Source organism: Penicillium chrysogenum (assembly GCF_028827035.1).
Source record: "Penicillium chrysogenum strain IBT 35668 chromosome Unknown utg000001l_segment0_segment0, whole genome shotgun sequence".
Classification (NCBI taxonomy): domain Eukaryota; kingdom Fungi; phylum Ascomycota; class Eurotiomycetes; order Eurotiales; family Aspergillaceae; genus Penicillium; species Penicillium chrysogenum.
This window is the reverse complement of record NW_026622749.1, coordinates 3,353,680-3,369,735: the sequence shown is the minus strand read 5'-3', so window position 1 is coordinate 3,369,735 and position 16,056 is coordinate 3,353,680. Positions and strand designations below refer to the sequence as shown.

Genomic DNA, 16,056 nt, shown 5'->3' with positions numbered 1-16,056 from the left:
ACAAGCGCTAAACCCAATCAGGCGATAATTGGTTCTCTTCCGAACTTCAACTTCTTCACTTCTCCAACTTTTCTGGTTTTCGATGACCGACTGACTTCAGACTTCATGCTGCGCCAGGCTATTCTAGGAGCCCGATGGTGTCAGCATGTGGCCCGCAGCCCATCGACACGCGCTCCACGCCGGGCCTTCTCCGCCGTAGTTCCGCGGCGTCTTAATTTTGGCGGACCGAACGATAAAGTCACATTCTACGAACAAGAAAATCCCGAAAGCAAAACACGTCGCAAAATCGACCCCGAAGCCGAAGATAAGGAGGAGCGAGATGAGGTCGAAAAGGAGCTCGCGAAGCTTCAGGATGAGTTAAAGGTTTTGGAGGAGGGACCTTTCGCCCCCAACAGCCCTTTCATCAAGAGTTTGCCAGAAGAGGACCGGAAGATTGCTCTAGAAGCTCTGAGAAAGTTTGACGAGGAACATCCTAAGCCTGCAGACGAGCCTGGGCTGGATCAAGTTTTCGACAAAGAGCTTGATGATATGCTCCGAGAGGAGTTTGAAGGCCTCGCGATGGAAGAAGAGAATTGGGAGGATGGTGTCAAGAATCGGCGAAGAATAGCTGCCAGACGATCTGCCGCAGCAAAACGTGCAGGGGCAGAGACTCATCCCTACGCTATAAAGTTCAATAATTCCCTACAACGACTCCAAGAAAATATGTCAGACGAGCGGGCTCGGCAAGGCTTATGGAAGTGGTACCGACGATGCAAGCAGACCATTCCAGGATTTTTGACAATAATGCCGGAGAGGGCACTCGAAACAATATGGGATTCACAGGCAATAGGAGAGTCCGACGAGGCTACACGCTCAACACATTTGCAAATCCTGGTCCAGGACGCTACATCTATCGGCCAAGAACTGGCTACGCCTCAAATCCTGTTTTATATCACATCTCTGCATGAAAGTGGCTCCACCAACCGTGCACTGGAAGCATGGGAGGCATATCAAGCTGAGCTGTCCCAGAAGAAGGAGGATTTGGAAGAATACTGGAAGCTCGGAGTGCGTTTATTTGCTGCAGACAACAACCCACAACGAGCTCAAGATATTGCTTTGGCTTTTCTGGCAAACGACCGAACTCGTCAGCCGCGCGTACTCATCCCTGTCATCACAGCATGGGGAAGGCTGCCTGGGAAGGAAGCTGAAGTAAAGGCTTGGGCACTTTATCTGCAGCTGAAGACATTCTTGGGCTCAGATATGACAATGGAAGACTATGATCAAATTAGCATTGCTCTTCTCACGGCTGGTCGATTGGATACTGCAGTTGCAATCTTCAAGGATATGATGGTGACGGGAAAAGACCCGGCCAATGACTCGACTGCTTTGTACAAAGCCGCGTTGGGTCTGGCGGGTAATCTTCATGCATCGAGCATCAACGAAAATGAAGTGAACAAGGTCTCTTTGTCAGCGCTCAAGGTTTTGCCTCGTCAGTTCCAGAATCGCTTCTTCTATGCAAGTTGGATGAAGAAGCTGATTGGTATGGGCGAGGTCGACTCTGCTGCTCTGGTCATTGAACTTATGTATGAGCGGTGTGTCAAGCCTGATAGCAAGCACTTGAATGGAATCATTGCGGGCTGGCTCCGTGACGGGAACACGAGTGCACGCGACAAGGCAGAGCGACTTGGGTGGGCCATGGTCCAGAAGCGTATCGATGTTGTATGGAGGCGATATCTACCAGCCGAGAGTTCCCCTCAACTTCAGGTCAAGTACGGGGAGACAGAATCTGTACGCATGCCTCAGTTTATGCAGAGAGAGGTCCCGCCTGCGAGCATCGAGACCTTTTCTATCCTTCTTCTTCATTACACACGCCGAGGTGACGACGACATGGTCAAATACTTGGTCAAGTGTCTTGGGGATGCACATATCAAGCCGAACTCTTACTTTATGAACCACCTTCTATACGCAGAGCTCCGAAAGCAAGACGTGAAAGCGCTCTGGACCAAGTTCCGGACAATGTCTACCGCCATCCGGCCCGACCTGGAGACATATGCCTGCCTCTGGGACTGTGCCAAGCTCCAATACGACCGTGGACGTACTGCTTTCGATGCGGGCTTTCCATCGGCACGTCAGCTCTATGCCAACATGATGTCCTGGTACTCCCATTTATCTCCTCGCGCCCAAAAAGCCACCCAAGCGCAGGTGCCCAGGGCTCTATTTGATCAGATTGTGCGATGTTTCTGTCTATCCAAAGACGTCTCCGGCACATTGGTCGTCATACACTCCATGCATTCTGCCTTCGGCTTCGCGCCCGATGAGACTACCGCCCGCATGATAGTACTTCAAATTGCGCGACTGGTTGGCGTACCTGCCGACACCCCCAAGCGACGCCTGCGCCGCTTGTCTTCGACACCACGAAGCAAAGAGAATATTGCCCAAGTTAGCCGTTTGCTGGAACTGTTGGGTGAGCGCAAAGCTGAAAACCTGCGATTGCAAGGATTGAGTCTTGAACAGCTGGATCCACGTGAGATGGAACAGTACCAACTGGAGATCGTGGCTAGTCTGCTACGGATCGTGATGAGCCGAGCAGATGCCTTGGATCCAGTTCAAGTCGAAAATAAACTCCAGGTGGCGGCGAAGGAGATGTTGGCCGAACACATCGACTTGGGGCCGCCCTTGGGGATAGACGATAGCAAGCTTTTATAATTGTGTCAGTCATCAAGCATGGCCCTCAGTTATGTTTGGCTTCTCCATTCATTGTATTGGGGAAAATTTCATGGCGTTTGTCGGTTTTGCGGTTTCTTTCACCCCCAGTCACTGGGGCTATGTATATTATCTTTGTATTTAGACTTAATGTACTTATATCGATGTAGGTCTACCATATTTCTGGTATTTCCTCTATTGATATCATCCCCATTCTCTACCATCCATGCTCTCAGTCTACACTTCCTAGGTGGCGTGTCTACTAGAGTAATATCTGTATAAGAGGTCATATCACCCCCTTTAATATGGCATAATTTCGTCTGGACCACCTTATAGGCGTTCTCTTCAAACCTGCTACGCCCTGCAATTCACTCAACCTGATATCCATATTTTACGAGATGGTTACGCCTCTTAGACCAGCAAGAGAGATGCCATAGAACAGAACAGTTGTTATATTAGTAGACTAACAAACTTCAATATGAAAGGTACGTGCATATTAGAACAGCTCGAGGAAAACGTACAAAGTGAATAGCAGCAACTCTTTCTTAAATCGATGCACAAAATGCTTCGGTGGCGACCAGAGCAAAGAAGTTCAGGTATTTATCGACCAGTGGCTAAAGCCGTGTAAATTAAATTTGGCCTTGAATTGGCCGGCTGGCGGGATATTTGACCAAAACAGGTACTTTGATAGGTTCATTTTGAGTACATATTCAACCTATAACTGGTATAATAATGTAAATTCCCCATGCAGAAACTGTAGCCCCAAAACCACTACCAAGGAGTGTATTTTGAACCTCAGATAAAAGTACAAGTAACAGGAGAAAACAAAAGCAAATTCATATCTATTTCTTGCCCTTGCCCTTCTTCTTCTTTGCGTTTGGCGAAGAAGAAGGGGTATTCGAGGTTTCCGCCTCCACTAGGACAGCATCATCATCACTGCCCTGGACAGAAGTACCGGCGGCAGGGGTTGTGGATGCCTCAAAGGACTTGGTGGTGGTGTTGTTAGTCTTAGCCTCGTCGGTAGAAGCGGTCGAGCCCTCATTCAACTCCTTCATGAATCCTTCTTGGATACTCGTCTTCTTCTTACTCCACCACTGGCGCTCCTCTTCCAATTTCTTTTGTTGATCGTCCATGCGCTTGCGGTAGATATCGTTATTCATCATCTCGTTGGCGGACTGGAAGATAGTCTGACCCCAGCCGGGGACATAGGCGTTTGCCTGTTTGACTTTGGTTAGCAAAGCACGAAACACATACAATCATTTGTTCACTGAACACAATAGCTTATTGGCGCCAGGCAACGGAGTCTTATCATACCTCTGTAACCACGTCCTTGACCTCATCTTCCATCTCCTTCTCCGCGCGCTGGAATCGCTGCCAGAGATCATCACCGACACTACCACGTTGGACGAGTGTTGTGAGCGCTTGCTTCTGGCTGCGCAGGGCCATGATACGACGGATGTCTTCAGCTGCGCGGCGGAGAAGAGAAGCCTTGAAGATAGAGTCGGGGACGGCAGGGGCCTTCTTCTCTTTTGTGGAAGTTGTTGAGGGTTCAAGGTGAAGGAGAGAAAAGTAGATATCGCGCTGCAGGTGGGCAGGGAACCATGGCTCTAGAGATGCTGCCTTGTCTAGAATAACGCAAGAATCAGATATTAGCTTCTCAGGACAACTGGACACATCGCGCGAAAGGGTCGGATGTTGGAGATTTTGGGGCTTCCTAGGGATTTTCACATACGGGCTTTGCGCTTGCGGTAGAGGGAGGAGAATGTGGCAAGTGATCCCAAGAGAATGCCTAGGTACGCGACTGGGACGGCAAGACTGAGCCAGTCCACGTCGAACATTGCGGCGATGTGGTTTTTAGGGCAGTATATGGAGGGAGGAGGGATTGAAGGTCCGGGAAAGAAGAGATAGAGATGGTCAAGCTGTCATTACTAGTGTGAAGGTCGAAATCAAGAAAGGGCCTTGAGGTGCGAAATGTGTCTCGAAAGGCCAGGGTGTTTAGTGGGTCACGTCACATGTTCACTCCCAAGTATATAAAAGTGTAGATCGACAGGTTAACTATGTTGTCTTGTTGTCTTATAAAGAGTTACAATTATGAAAAGAACATATTTTAAGACCATCATTTCCATAGTCTACATACATTTCCCATGTCAAAATAACCCGCTGAAACTAATTTTTGCATGAACGATTAAGAAAGTTGAGTAATTGACACATTTGCTCCTCCTATCCATCCCGCCACAAAGAAAAACCATCGCCAGATCAAAGGGGAATATGAACTGAGTCAACATATTGACAAAGTAAGAAAAGGGAAAGAAAAAAAAAGGGTAGAAGTATGGAATACACATCACACAGCTCTCACTGGAAACTCAGGTTGGCCAAGATATCCTTGGTCTGTTGGCTGATGGGCCCGATCTCCTGCATCTCCTGCATGTCTTCCAGGACTGCATTGTATGTTTTACCGAGACCATCGGCGACACGAGTACGGTTCCATTCTCCACGCATGTGCCACACATAGTCCATCAAATTGGTGTTGATTTGCTCCAGCTGCTCCACTGAAAATCCACTGGTTGACAGGGCTAGCTGCGTGTGCAGACGCTCAACAACCTCAAAGTCGAGGACAAACGGCTCATGGGGTTCTTCGTTCAGAATCGATTGCAAGTTAGCCGAAGCATTCGTTGCTGGAATGTTGGGTGCATCGAACAGCGGGGGCTGTGGCTTCGACTGCGACTGGCTTGCATTCAAACCACTGTTCTCCTGGGTGTCCGCATTGCTAAGCAGTGAGTCCCGGGGATGGGGAGAAGGCTGGCTGCTGTCGTTTTGCTGGGTGTCCGGCAGGTGGTCTTCCTGCGACACGCGATCGGGGTATGGAGTAAGGTCGGGATATTCGGTTCTTGAGACATGAGGGCTTTGAGTGTGGTAGTTTTGATTCGACAAATGTTCGGAGGACTTCTTATCAGAAGTCGTCTGAGTAGTGGATGCCTCATTGGTGTAATCAGCTGGCTGAGATCCCGGGGCCATTGGAGTCATGGGGCCTCGCTGAGAAAAGCTGGAAAGACCGGATTCTCGACGAATCTGCTGAGAAGGTGCAGTGTGGGAATAAGGAGGCTTGGGCTGTGCAGATGGCCCGAATGAGCTTCCCTGTGTGTCCTTGCTACCCGAGTGATCCTCAGAATTGGACATGAAAATGTCTCCATCTCCATCTCCATGGGTGCCATTGCTCGCGCCAACAGCATGGGAACCAAACTCGTTTAGATCCGAACCAACCCCGTGATGATCTCCATTGCGGAAACTCTTGAACTGGGATGTAGGAGTCACGGGGCGCGAAGCGGCTTTTCTATCATCCCCATTGTCGGGGAACACTTCGCCGTGTTGAACCGGGCCAGTCGATAAGCTCGATTCAGTGTTGTCGTGCGACACATTGGTAGGCTCAGAAACGGGAGCTGCGTTCTCCACCTGCGCGCGTTTCTCACGCTCCGCGGCCTCCTTTTCGCGTGCCATCTCACGCAGATAGACCTGTTCACATTCTGCCATAAGAGCTGGTTCGGCTACCATAACACCGGCAATATCAACTTCGACATTAGTCAAAAGCTCACTTGATCGCAAGATGCGTTCTGGGTCACCAGTCTGACGAGCATCTTTGACCATTCGCTTGATATCCGCCACAAAGTCGACGGCGCGTTTGTAGTATCCGTTTGCAAGGCGTTTTTCAATCGTCACAATCTCCAGGTTGTAGTAGAACTTCCCAGTGGCAGTTTCACGGAGACCCAACACACCATGTTTGTCGTATGCTTTCTCATAAGGCCGGTAGGTATTTTGTTGATCCGGGGGAAGATCACTGGTAACAATGTCGGGGTTTTCTTCCTCCCACAAGTATCGGATTTGAGATTCATCGATCACGCCCGTTCTGAAACGCTTATACCTCTTGACCTGATCCATGATAGGTTGAATTCGGGTTTTCAAAAGGTTCAAGGATATGTAATCCTTCTTCCTCTGAGCCTTGATCTCCTCCTTGGTGAGTTCTGCCTCAGGCTTGGGAGGCGGAGGTGGCGCGACTTCCAATTGTTCCAGCCGACGAAGCTTGCGATTTTCTGGGTTCGGGAATCCTTTCGGAGGAGTCTTCACGAATTCAATGATCTTGCCAAAGAATTCGTGACGCGCGTCATAATTCGGAGCAGATAGATCATACAGGTTCTTCTTGGAAAAGCCGAACATATTCTTCAGTAGACCCTCATCCACTTCCTCTTCTTGTGATTCAAGAATACCAAGCAAAAGAACTGGATCAGAAGGTGGCACCGACCGCAAAAGACCCATGAAGGTAGAAATGACAGTAGGTCCCACGGTCTGGAACCACAGCTGAATGTTTGGGATGTAAATCACACTCGGCTTGTGTCGCTTGACCTCCGTGAATAGTTGGATGACAGCTGCCTCTGGGGAGCGGGTCGAGTCACTTAGCAGAGTGGGGAGATCGAAGGCCTGTACATGCAGACCCTCAAACACATGCAGTAGCGCGGCCGCGAGGTATTGCTGGCCCATACCATGGGGACCTCGAAGGAGCAGTCGGGGCCGGAAGACACGCGAGCGATCAAACTCCTGCAAAAGGAGCTCTCGGCTGAAGCCTGCACCATCATCAGGCTCTTCATATTGAGCCTCCTCGAGAGCAGTAAGTTTCTTCCGCTGTGGAAGGATCTCGGACAGCAAAGATTTGATTTCAGACAATGGATGACGAAGTAGAGGTTCAATGTTCGGAGGGAGGGCAGTCGCACCAGATGAGGTAGACCGCTCTGAAGAGGGCACCATCTTCTTGATTGCCAGCATGAAATCTTTCGGGGCGACATCGATTGTCTTCGGATCAATCACGAGCTTTTGGTCTGATTTGTAGATTTGGGGGTATCTTCTTTGTACAGCATTAATTGCAGCCTCAGTGCAAAGCGCTCGTAAGTCAGCACCGCCGTAGCCCTTCGTCATGTCCGCCAGTTCGTCTTTGATATTGTTTGGGAGAGGAGGATCCCATTCCTTTGTGTGAATGTCGAGAATAGCACGACGTGCCTCGATATTAGGCAGTGAAAAATAAAATTCACGGTCAAAACGACCAGGCCGGCGAAGAGCAGGATCAACAGAGTCGGGTCGATTGGTAGCACCGATGACAACCACTTGGCCACGACCATCCATGCCGTCCATCAACGCAAGTAGTGTCGAGACAATCGAGGCATGGATTTGTTCTTGTTTGCTCGATCGCACGGGGGCCAAACCTGATAGAGAAGATTAGCAATTGTCAACCATGTGCTTAGAAGGCCTCTCTTACCGTCAATTTCATCAAAGAAGATGATACTGGGCTGGTTCTTGCGAGCTTCTTCGAAAAGAAGCCGAAGCTGTCGCTCAGCCTCACCGACCCATTTGCTCAATGCATCCGCGCCCTTTCTCATGTAGAATGTGACCTTGCGTCCTTCTGAGCTGACGCTGTTGGCTAAAGCCCGAGCCATGAGCGTCTTTCCGGTGCCGGGAGGACCATGGAATAAAACACCGCGAGGAGGAGTAATTTTGAAACGCTGGAAGATTTCCGGGTACAGCAGCGGCAAAGAAACCATTTCTTTCAGCTGGTCAATGTGCCCTTGCAGACCACCAACATGGTCAAAATTGACATTCATGTCAACCCCCAGGGGATCCGCGTCAGCCAAAGCCTGCTTGTTGTTGTATTTGCCAAGGTTTGCAGGCGTGCCGGCCGAGTTCTGAGCAGGATCAGCCGACTGGTTGTGTGTGACCGCAACTCCAACACCAGGAGCACGGTTTGGCTGTTGGGCACATTCATCGTCACTGCTGTCGCTGTCCGCCCCTCCGACTGCAGTAGGGCCACCAGGAACACCGAGAATTGCTGAATTACCACCGCCACCGAATGGGCCTAACGTGGAGAACAAAGTGCGTTGCCAGCCTCCTCCTCCACGGCCACGTCGGGATGGAGACCCGATCATTTCATTGTCGGTATCTTCATTAGGTTGAAGCATTTCAGGTCGAATGATACGATAATCAACGTTCTTTCGGTTGCGACGCGGTTTCTCGTACACGACCGCTTGCTTCGCACGGCGACGGGTACGGCCAGTAAGGTCTTCCAATTCTTCGGCGAGTTCTTCTGCCTCTTCTGTCGGTGCACGGGTCCGCGAAGGCCGTTGACGCAGGCCAGGGCGCCGACTGGCAGAGCTATCCTCGGCTTCCTCGCGAGCTTGACTTTCTTTACGAGGAGAGGCACGCGATTCAGGCTCCGAGTCTTCCTCCTCATCATTCGATGGCTCTTCCTCTGGCTCGAAATCACTTTCTTCATCTTTGGCTTTGCGCTGTGAGCTTCGAGACGGCTGCTTACGGCTGGATCGACGTAGCTGCGATTCTTCATTTGTTTCGGCGTCTTGCGCGGCGTCCTCCTCCAGAGGTTGCTCGTGGGAGAGCCTGCCTCGTCGCCGAGTTGTTGGGGGTTCATCTGTGTTTTCGGAATGATCGTTCTTCGCATCGCCATTTTCTGATTCAGGGACAACGTCTTCATCCGGCATTTCTTCATCAATTGGGTCGTGGTCTCCATCATTCACTGGCAACGTATCACCTCCAGCGCCGCCCTGAAGCACGTCACTTTCCAATACCTCCATTTGCGAGCCCTGGATAGTCGTTTCGTTGATGACATCCTCGACATCCTCATGTCCCTCGGCGTCTTCATCCTCTTCATCAATGACCGTGCGCTTGGCCATGCGGTCGGCTCTGGCAACGCGTCGAGACGGGGATGGAACCTCGGCTTCCGGAGTATGTGTGCCTCGCTCAACGGTGTGTACGTGACGACCAGAGTTGGTAAGGGCGTAGATATCCTCGGAAGCGTCACGGGTACGGCGGGTCACACGTTTGGAGAAGGCCAGGTAATGGGGCGGGAGTTTCAACTTGAGGACGGTACTCTTCCGTGGAGGAGAAGCTCGAGCCTCATCCTCACCATCATCGTTGAGCAGCTCGTCTTCCGAATCGGGTTCCTCGTAGTGCGGGCGGCGGCTCTGGGTGGTTCGTCGACGCGCCGTTCCTCTAACATTGCGTTCAACTTCCTCCTCCGATTCTTCTTCCACCTCGTCGAAGTCGAAATCCTCGGACAGGTCTTCCTCGTCCGAGGTGATGGCGTCGTCCGAGCTGCGCCGTCTCTTCTTTGGGGCCGGCCGCGGCTTTTTCTTGGGGCTGGCCTTCGACTTCCGGCCGGTCGAACGCGAATAGTGAGCGTGGTCGCTATAGTCCTCGTCGTCGGAGTCGGACTTGTTGGCGACCTCGTCCAGGGTACGCTTTGCGCCACGAGCCATGGTGTAGTTTTGGTGATTAGGGGATCACTTTGAAACCGCAAAGTCAGCACAAACCGCCCCAATTCAGAAAGTACAATGGGGACACAGTCAAGGGGGGCGAAGGCCCACATAACAAGGAAGATACAAAGATGTAAAAAGGCGGATCGTTGACGTTGCGCGATGTGGGCAGGAGGGACAACACTTACGAATGGTTCAGTTGTCGCCAGCAACAGCTGGACCACTCGATCAATGGGAAAGAATATGCCTGTTACAGCAGCAACCTTGACACTTTCTTCCCGACAATTGCTGATCAATATGTTAGCGGAGACGGCACGGTGGTGGAGCGCAATTGGGGCAGAGGTGGAAGGGTCTCACGGACTCGGGAACGCGTGGGAAAACAAAAGTGTTGGAAAGCTGTCAGCCACCAGGACACATGCGCAGTAAACGGGAAGAATTGTTGAAAGTAAAAGAAAGTAGAAGACGATGGGAACTCGAGTGACAAAGACTTCAGGGAAGAAGGGCGGAAAGGACTCGCGCTCATTGGGGCTGACTGCCTGAATGTATCAGCCACTTATCGTGGCGCATGAATTAGTCAACAAAGCGCACGTGCCACCCTCTCCCAATGGGAATTGCTTCAATAGCCATTGTCACCCTTTAGCCCATAAATCAAGCCCCATGAATCGAGCTATTGTAGTACTCCATTCTCCTCCTGAATTAGCTGAATGGATTATTTCAACCATTTTGATGCCCCAATACGGCACATTCAGGATCGATGGAGGTGTGGAGGAATGACATGATACAATGATGACAGGAGGTGTCAGAGGGCAATTTGGGACATGTAGAAGACGAGAATAGGGCCCTTTGGTTTTTCCTTTGCGTTGTCTTTTTTTCTGCGACGCTTTCGACCGGACCTGATATCATGTGCCGCTGACTCAGCAGTGGCTCGTGCCCAGGTAGGCACTACCTACCTACCTACTTAGATAGGTAGATCGATCGACACCTGGGTGGACATACTCATCTAACACACCCATTTATTAAGCCAATTAAGAATATAATGCCGTCTTTCTGGTGCAATTTGGCTTATTATTGATCCCCTACTTTGATATAATGACATTCATATCTATCATTTATCATTTCACCATGTCTCACTACAGCACCGATGAAAGTCATAGAGACTCTCCAATATCTACCTTGACAAAGCCTCTTGCGTTTCGTTGCCACCGTGACATCAAATACTACTTCCTTTTTCCCTAGAAGGATAATAATTTGTATAATTGCAATGGATTCGGTTGACTATATGTACTATACAGCTCAACCGTTGAATCTCCAAATCTAAGCAATAGTGTCAATAGCAACTTTTCACGAGTATCTACTTCCTTCCCACAATTTTCATCCATTTGGACGACTTCAGCGCCGAGTCAACAGGATTGACCTTCTCCTCCCTTGACAAGTAAGCGCGTGACAATGTGAGAAGATAAGCCCTACCCGAGAGTACTTGAGAGTCGCTCTCAGCGCACCTCTAATATCGCCCATCTCTTTTTTAGTGAGCTCATATCCTCAAAAGTTCGAGCAGCACCCGCACCCAGTGGTGCAGTGCCCGACTCCCATATTTCCTCCAGGAGTAGACTCGCGTTTTTCGCAACATCCACAGCCGCGCCCACAGCAACCACCTCGCCCAGCACAATCCCTAGTCGGTTCTTTTTGCATATATCATTTTGGATTCTCTCTTAATACTCCCAAACGTTGATTGACAAAAACCCTAGAACAGATCGGAATTTGATGGAGGGAAAAAAAGGGTTCTTCATATAAGCACCAGACCGCTAGACCAGAACCTCCCTTGAGAGAGTCGAGGGTAACCACACAAGATAACAAGATTCTTTTAGCCACATTCCTAGCAAATATGCGGCATATAAAAGCTACTGGCTTTTATCTCTGATTCTGGATACAGCCTATATAATCATGAGGGAAAGAGAAAGCGAGAGATCGTGTAATAAATTGACACCTGAGGAATAAGCGCCAAGACCGCTAACCCCGAAATGGAACGCGAACTTCAACATCACCCTGGCTCGTCTCCTCGGATATCAACGAGAAAGAAAGCAACTCTTGAAATCGCAATATGCTTTCGCAGCCAGCTCGTCGGTTTATGCCGGCTGTGGTGTTTTTTCAGTCTGCTCGAGCTCCCTTGAGCCGACGCACCTTCACCTCCACACAAGCCATATTCAACTCAACACAGAAGCCAAGTGCATACAAGGAAGGGGTACGTATATGTTTTCTTTTTCTTTGATAGCACCGCAATATTAAATTGTACTTTTCTGATTTTCTGTCTAGATGAACCAATATCGAACCTTCACTGGCCCCTTCGCCAAGGTCTTCTTGGGGGGGCGTGTTCGTCTATCAAGTCCTTTATTGGACCTGGTTGAAATTGGAGATGGATGAGATCAAGGTGGCTAAGAATAGTAAGACCAAAGAAAATCAATGCATTACCCCCATCATACATGTCGCTCACCCTTCCTGCAGAGCAAGTGGCCGTGCTAGAGAAAGAGGCCCGGGAGATTACTAGCAACCAGAAATGAATCCGATCTTGAGAAATATCTTGAGAAAACCTGTACCATACTGTGTTTTATTGATGCTCAGCACCATATTATATTGTGGCTTTGAATAATGCTATGGCACTTTCAGACTTGGGGATACATTGTCTTGATGATCCCATAAACCAAACATTGCAGAATATTCTTATTATATTACGGCACCAGGATTTCAAGAACCCTGACATGTCATGCCGCAGTGTACTTGCGCTTCCGCTCGCTAGTAGTTGCAGCCTTCCGACTGTGTTCAAACGCCTGTACTGCAACATCCTCGGTCTGATTCATCTCGTCGCCCACGAGCGATGAAGACGGGAACCGCCAATCTTGGCCCCTCTCGCCTTTCTTGAAATGCTCAATGTCAATATGATTGAACCTCTCATCCAATGCCTCAGGGCCATGGCTCTTTAGTGGGACCCTCTGGTTACAGAACCCGCACCAGAAATGTGTCTGGCCGGCCAGATCGAGCCGGTTATTGCCAGCCGCAGTGGCGATGTGACATTCATGAATCCCATGCTGGCGCAGGTGATAGGTATACGTGTCGGGTCGATAGAATAGCCGCTCGCATGAGGCGCCTGTTTGCGCATCGTGTTCTGTGCAGAACCAACTTGGCACACCGAGATGCTGGGAGCCCTCGTGGCGCTTCCAGTCGGCTTTACTGCCAAACGACTTGGCGCAATGGGGGAATGTACAGCCGTAAGGTCGTTCGTGACGCTTCTGGTGCTTCCTGATGACGTCTGTGGTTAATACCCGGATAATAATATGGAATAGTCAGGGGTGACTTACTTCATTTCGCAGCGAAGCCGGGTCCGCTTTGGGCACGCATCACATTGGAACCAGCCACTTTTTTCGCTATCAAGATTTTGCGCGGTGGCTTCATTGTCGTCGGATAATCGTTCCAAGGCCACCGAAAAGACCTTCTGTAGCATTTGCCGCTGGGGCTGGGAGAGCTGAGCAGCGTCGGTTTCAATGTCGATCCCCTCGTCAATATTCTGACTTGATCTCCGCCCGCGGTTGTTCATCATTTTCGTCATAGCGTTGATCAAGTTATCAGCTGCGTCTGCAACCGATCCATCCGGCCTCGTGATGCCGCGTTCAGCGGATGGATCTTGGCTCTTTGCCACACCCAAGGAGCCCAAAGCGGGGAATTGCGATGTCGAGTCTGCAAGAGACGGCATACCATGCTGAGGAGGTCTCGGCGTGGCAGCACCAAATGTGAAAATATCAGTCCTCCGCTGAGACATGGGGCTGTATTCCTGCTCGAGATCAGCGGTTGACTGGACTGACGCCCCGTCTTCCGCTTCTAATACCGACTCATCTCTTGAGCTACGCCTGTCGAAGCTCTGTTCGGGTTGTCGGAGGATGACTTTTTCATACCAGTCCATAGACCTGTTCATGAATTAATGAATGGAACATTGCATGTCTCGTTTTGAACTCACTTTTTCAAGAGTACATCTCCATCCTCTTCATGATGCATGCGGTTCAGGTGTTGCTTGAAATTATCCAGGCGCGGCCACCTCTTGTTGGGGCGGGGGCAGTTTGTCCCGAAACACATGTACATCATCTTGGGCCCACGCTCGGGCTCTTTATTGTGAACGCATTTTTTATGACGGGCAAGATCGTTAATGGTGCCGAATCCGTCCTTCCGTGGACAGTTGGGCACGTCGCATTTAAAGAGTTTCTTGTGGCGAGCCTCGTGTTTCCTGAGAAAGTCAATTCCCTGCTATCACAATGCTCAAATGACAACTACAAAGACATACCTTTTGTCTGAAGGGCATTTCCCAACCCACTTGCACGATGGGTGCTCGCATCGCATCGAGGCATCAACCAACTGCTGCGGCGAGCCCGCAAATTCCGACGTGTACGATGGCCCAGACACTGACCCATACTTGGGATGATCAAACGAAGGCTCCGACTCGGTGGACATATTATCTGTCATATCGATCTGCGGGCTCGAGGAATCCACGCTGTACGAAGCAACAACGGATTGCGTTGTACAGCTGGTCCCACCATACCCGGAATCAGTAGAGTGATAGCTATCTATATACTGACTCCCGTCCTCAGAGGGCTCACTGTAGTGATGTGAGAAGCAGCAGTCCTGGTCGGGCATCTGGGCAGGCATGTTCATATGCGAGACGGACGTGGCCGGGACACCGGTGGCCAGCAGCGGATTCCAGGCATCTTGGTCGCCTGTCAGGCGGGAGTGAGTGTATTGGGAGTAGTAAAGGTCTCGGGGGTGTGAAGACCATTGACTTAGGAGTGGGTGGTTAAGTGTTGGATCGAGCGATCCGAGTTGGAGGTCTAGTAGTGGGTTTGTGGCATCGAAAGGGAGATTTGAGGATTTAGGATCGGACAGATCATGCCCTTCGTGTCCAACCATGATGCCTTGAAGGACATCTGTGGAGTCATTCCAGTCCAGCTTTGTTTCCTGGTGGAGTTAGATCATGATCGATTCGTGTGGAGAGCGGGGGTGTGTAGAGTAAGCAGGGCACGAACCTCCATGACTATATACTAAAGTCTTTTAATATAAAGAGAGTGGTAAATTCCGTCAAGTCCAAAGAGAATAAGCCAGTCAAATTGGGAGGGGTACAGTATTAAAAGGCTCACGATGCAGCTGCAAATGCCAAACCCTACACGCGAGAGACACGCAAGCTCCACACCCTCGCCCCGAGCCGGTTGACTTCACCACGCGATAGGCGATTCAAGGGTTGGAATGTGTTAAACATAATTAGGAATATGCTCAAAACGAATATAAAGCTAAAAAAAGGAAGAAATAAAAATAAAAGCAAAATGCAAATTTGAGAGGTAAAAGCTAAGACAAAGTTCACCCTCGCGTGTTGCCAGCGTAGAATGCAACATGTCATCCCTTGATTGCACAGCCCCTTCGCCCGGGTAAATATTAATTTGGACGGGGCTATTTCCAAAAGTATGATGATATCTTCCATACCAAAATCATGAGGCTGATAGTTAACATCCAATAACGACCCAAAGATCACCCTAACCCTAGGCCTCCCGAGGTCGTCCGGTTCACGATCGGTCGACAGATTCATCTCCCGGGGTTGGCTTAGCCCGCTTCTAACATACAACATAATTCCACATAGGTCCATAGTTTACACGTACCACGCACTCATACTCACACGCATATAGAAATGTCGTTAGTCCCCCTGCACGAGGCATGCAAGACAATTCCAGCCCCCGATGAAGATCTTACGATAAGTCTCTAAAGGGGAAGAGGGAGCTGCAAGGAAGCAAGGACCAGATTGGGCTGTGACAGGACAGACGATCAGCAAGGCTGATCGACGCCGATGCTCGCTTGCCATGTTCGTTCGGCAAGGGATAAATAAGATAAATGCGCACGTTTATACGCGGTACTCCGTACATATTGTGTAGTTTCAGATTTAGCAGTCAAGGGGTTGTTTAACTTTGAAACGAGACTTGGAGTATTTGGGTTTTATAATCTTAACCTGACGGATAGTATGTCTCGGCCATCGTTGGTCTTCCAG

The 16,056-nt window shown here is 50.0% G+C and overlaps 5 protein-coding genes across 5 annotated transcripts; 2 read left to right on the top strand and 3 right to left on the bottom strand.

Moving 5' to 3' along the window:
• Positions 1-105: 105 nt before the first annotated feature.
• Positions 106-2,685, top strand: N7489_001337 (pentatricopeptide repeat protein; the record flags this gene model as incomplete). Its single annotated transcript, XM_056707092.1, has 1 exon — positions 106-2,685. The coding sequence occupies one exon, from the start codon at positions 106-108 to the stop codon at positions 2,683-2,685; it is 2,580 nt and encodes an 859-aa protein (XP_056571394.1).
• Positions 2,686-3,524: 839 nt separating this feature from the next.
• N7489_001336 (Sec63 complex subunit SEC66) lies at positions 3,525-4,520 on the bottom strand (the record flags this gene model as incomplete). Its single annotated transcript, XM_056707091.1, has 3 exons — positions 3,525-3,899; positions 3,997-4,307; positions 4,415-4,520. The coding sequence occupies 3 exons, from the start codon at positions 4,518-4,520 to the stop codon at positions 3,525-3,527; spliced, it is 792 nt and encodes a 263-aa protein (XP_056571393.1).
• A 514-nt stretch (positions 4,521-5,034) lies between these two features.
• On the bottom strand, positions 5,035-9,992 carry N7489_001335 (chromatin segregase YTA7; the record flags this gene model as incomplete). Its single annotated transcript, XM_056707090.1, has 2 exons — positions 5,035-7,928; positions 7,982-9,992. 2 exons carry the CDS (start codon positions 9,990-9,992, stop codon positions 5,035-5,037), a joined length of 4,905 nt encoding a protein of 1,634 aa, XP_056571392.1.
• Positions 9,993-12,087: 2,095 nt separating this feature from the next.
• On the top strand, positions 12,088-12,407 carry N7489_001334 (uncharacterized protein; the record flags this gene model as incomplete). The annotated part of the gene is made up of 2 exons (XM_056707089.1): positions 12,088-12,228; positions 12,300-12,407. The coding sequence occupies 2 exons, from the start codon at positions 12,088-12,090 to the stop codon at positions 12,405-12,407; spliced, it is 249 nt and encodes an 82-aa protein (XP_056571391.1).
• Positions 12,408-12,745: 338 nt separating this feature from the next.
• Positions 12,746-15,055, bottom strand: N7489_001333 (putative C2H2 finger domain protein; the record flags this gene model as incomplete). The annotated part of the gene is made up of 5 exons (XM_056707088.1): positions 12,746-13,280; positions 13,340-13,942; positions 13,993-14,256; positions 14,314-14,981; positions 15,050-15,055. The coding sequence occupies 5 exons, from the start codon at positions 15,053-15,055 to the stop codon at positions 12,746-12,748; spliced, it is 2,076 nt and encodes a 691-aa protein (XP_056571390.1).
• Between the last annotated feature and the right edge of the window lie 1,001 nt (positions 15,056-16,056).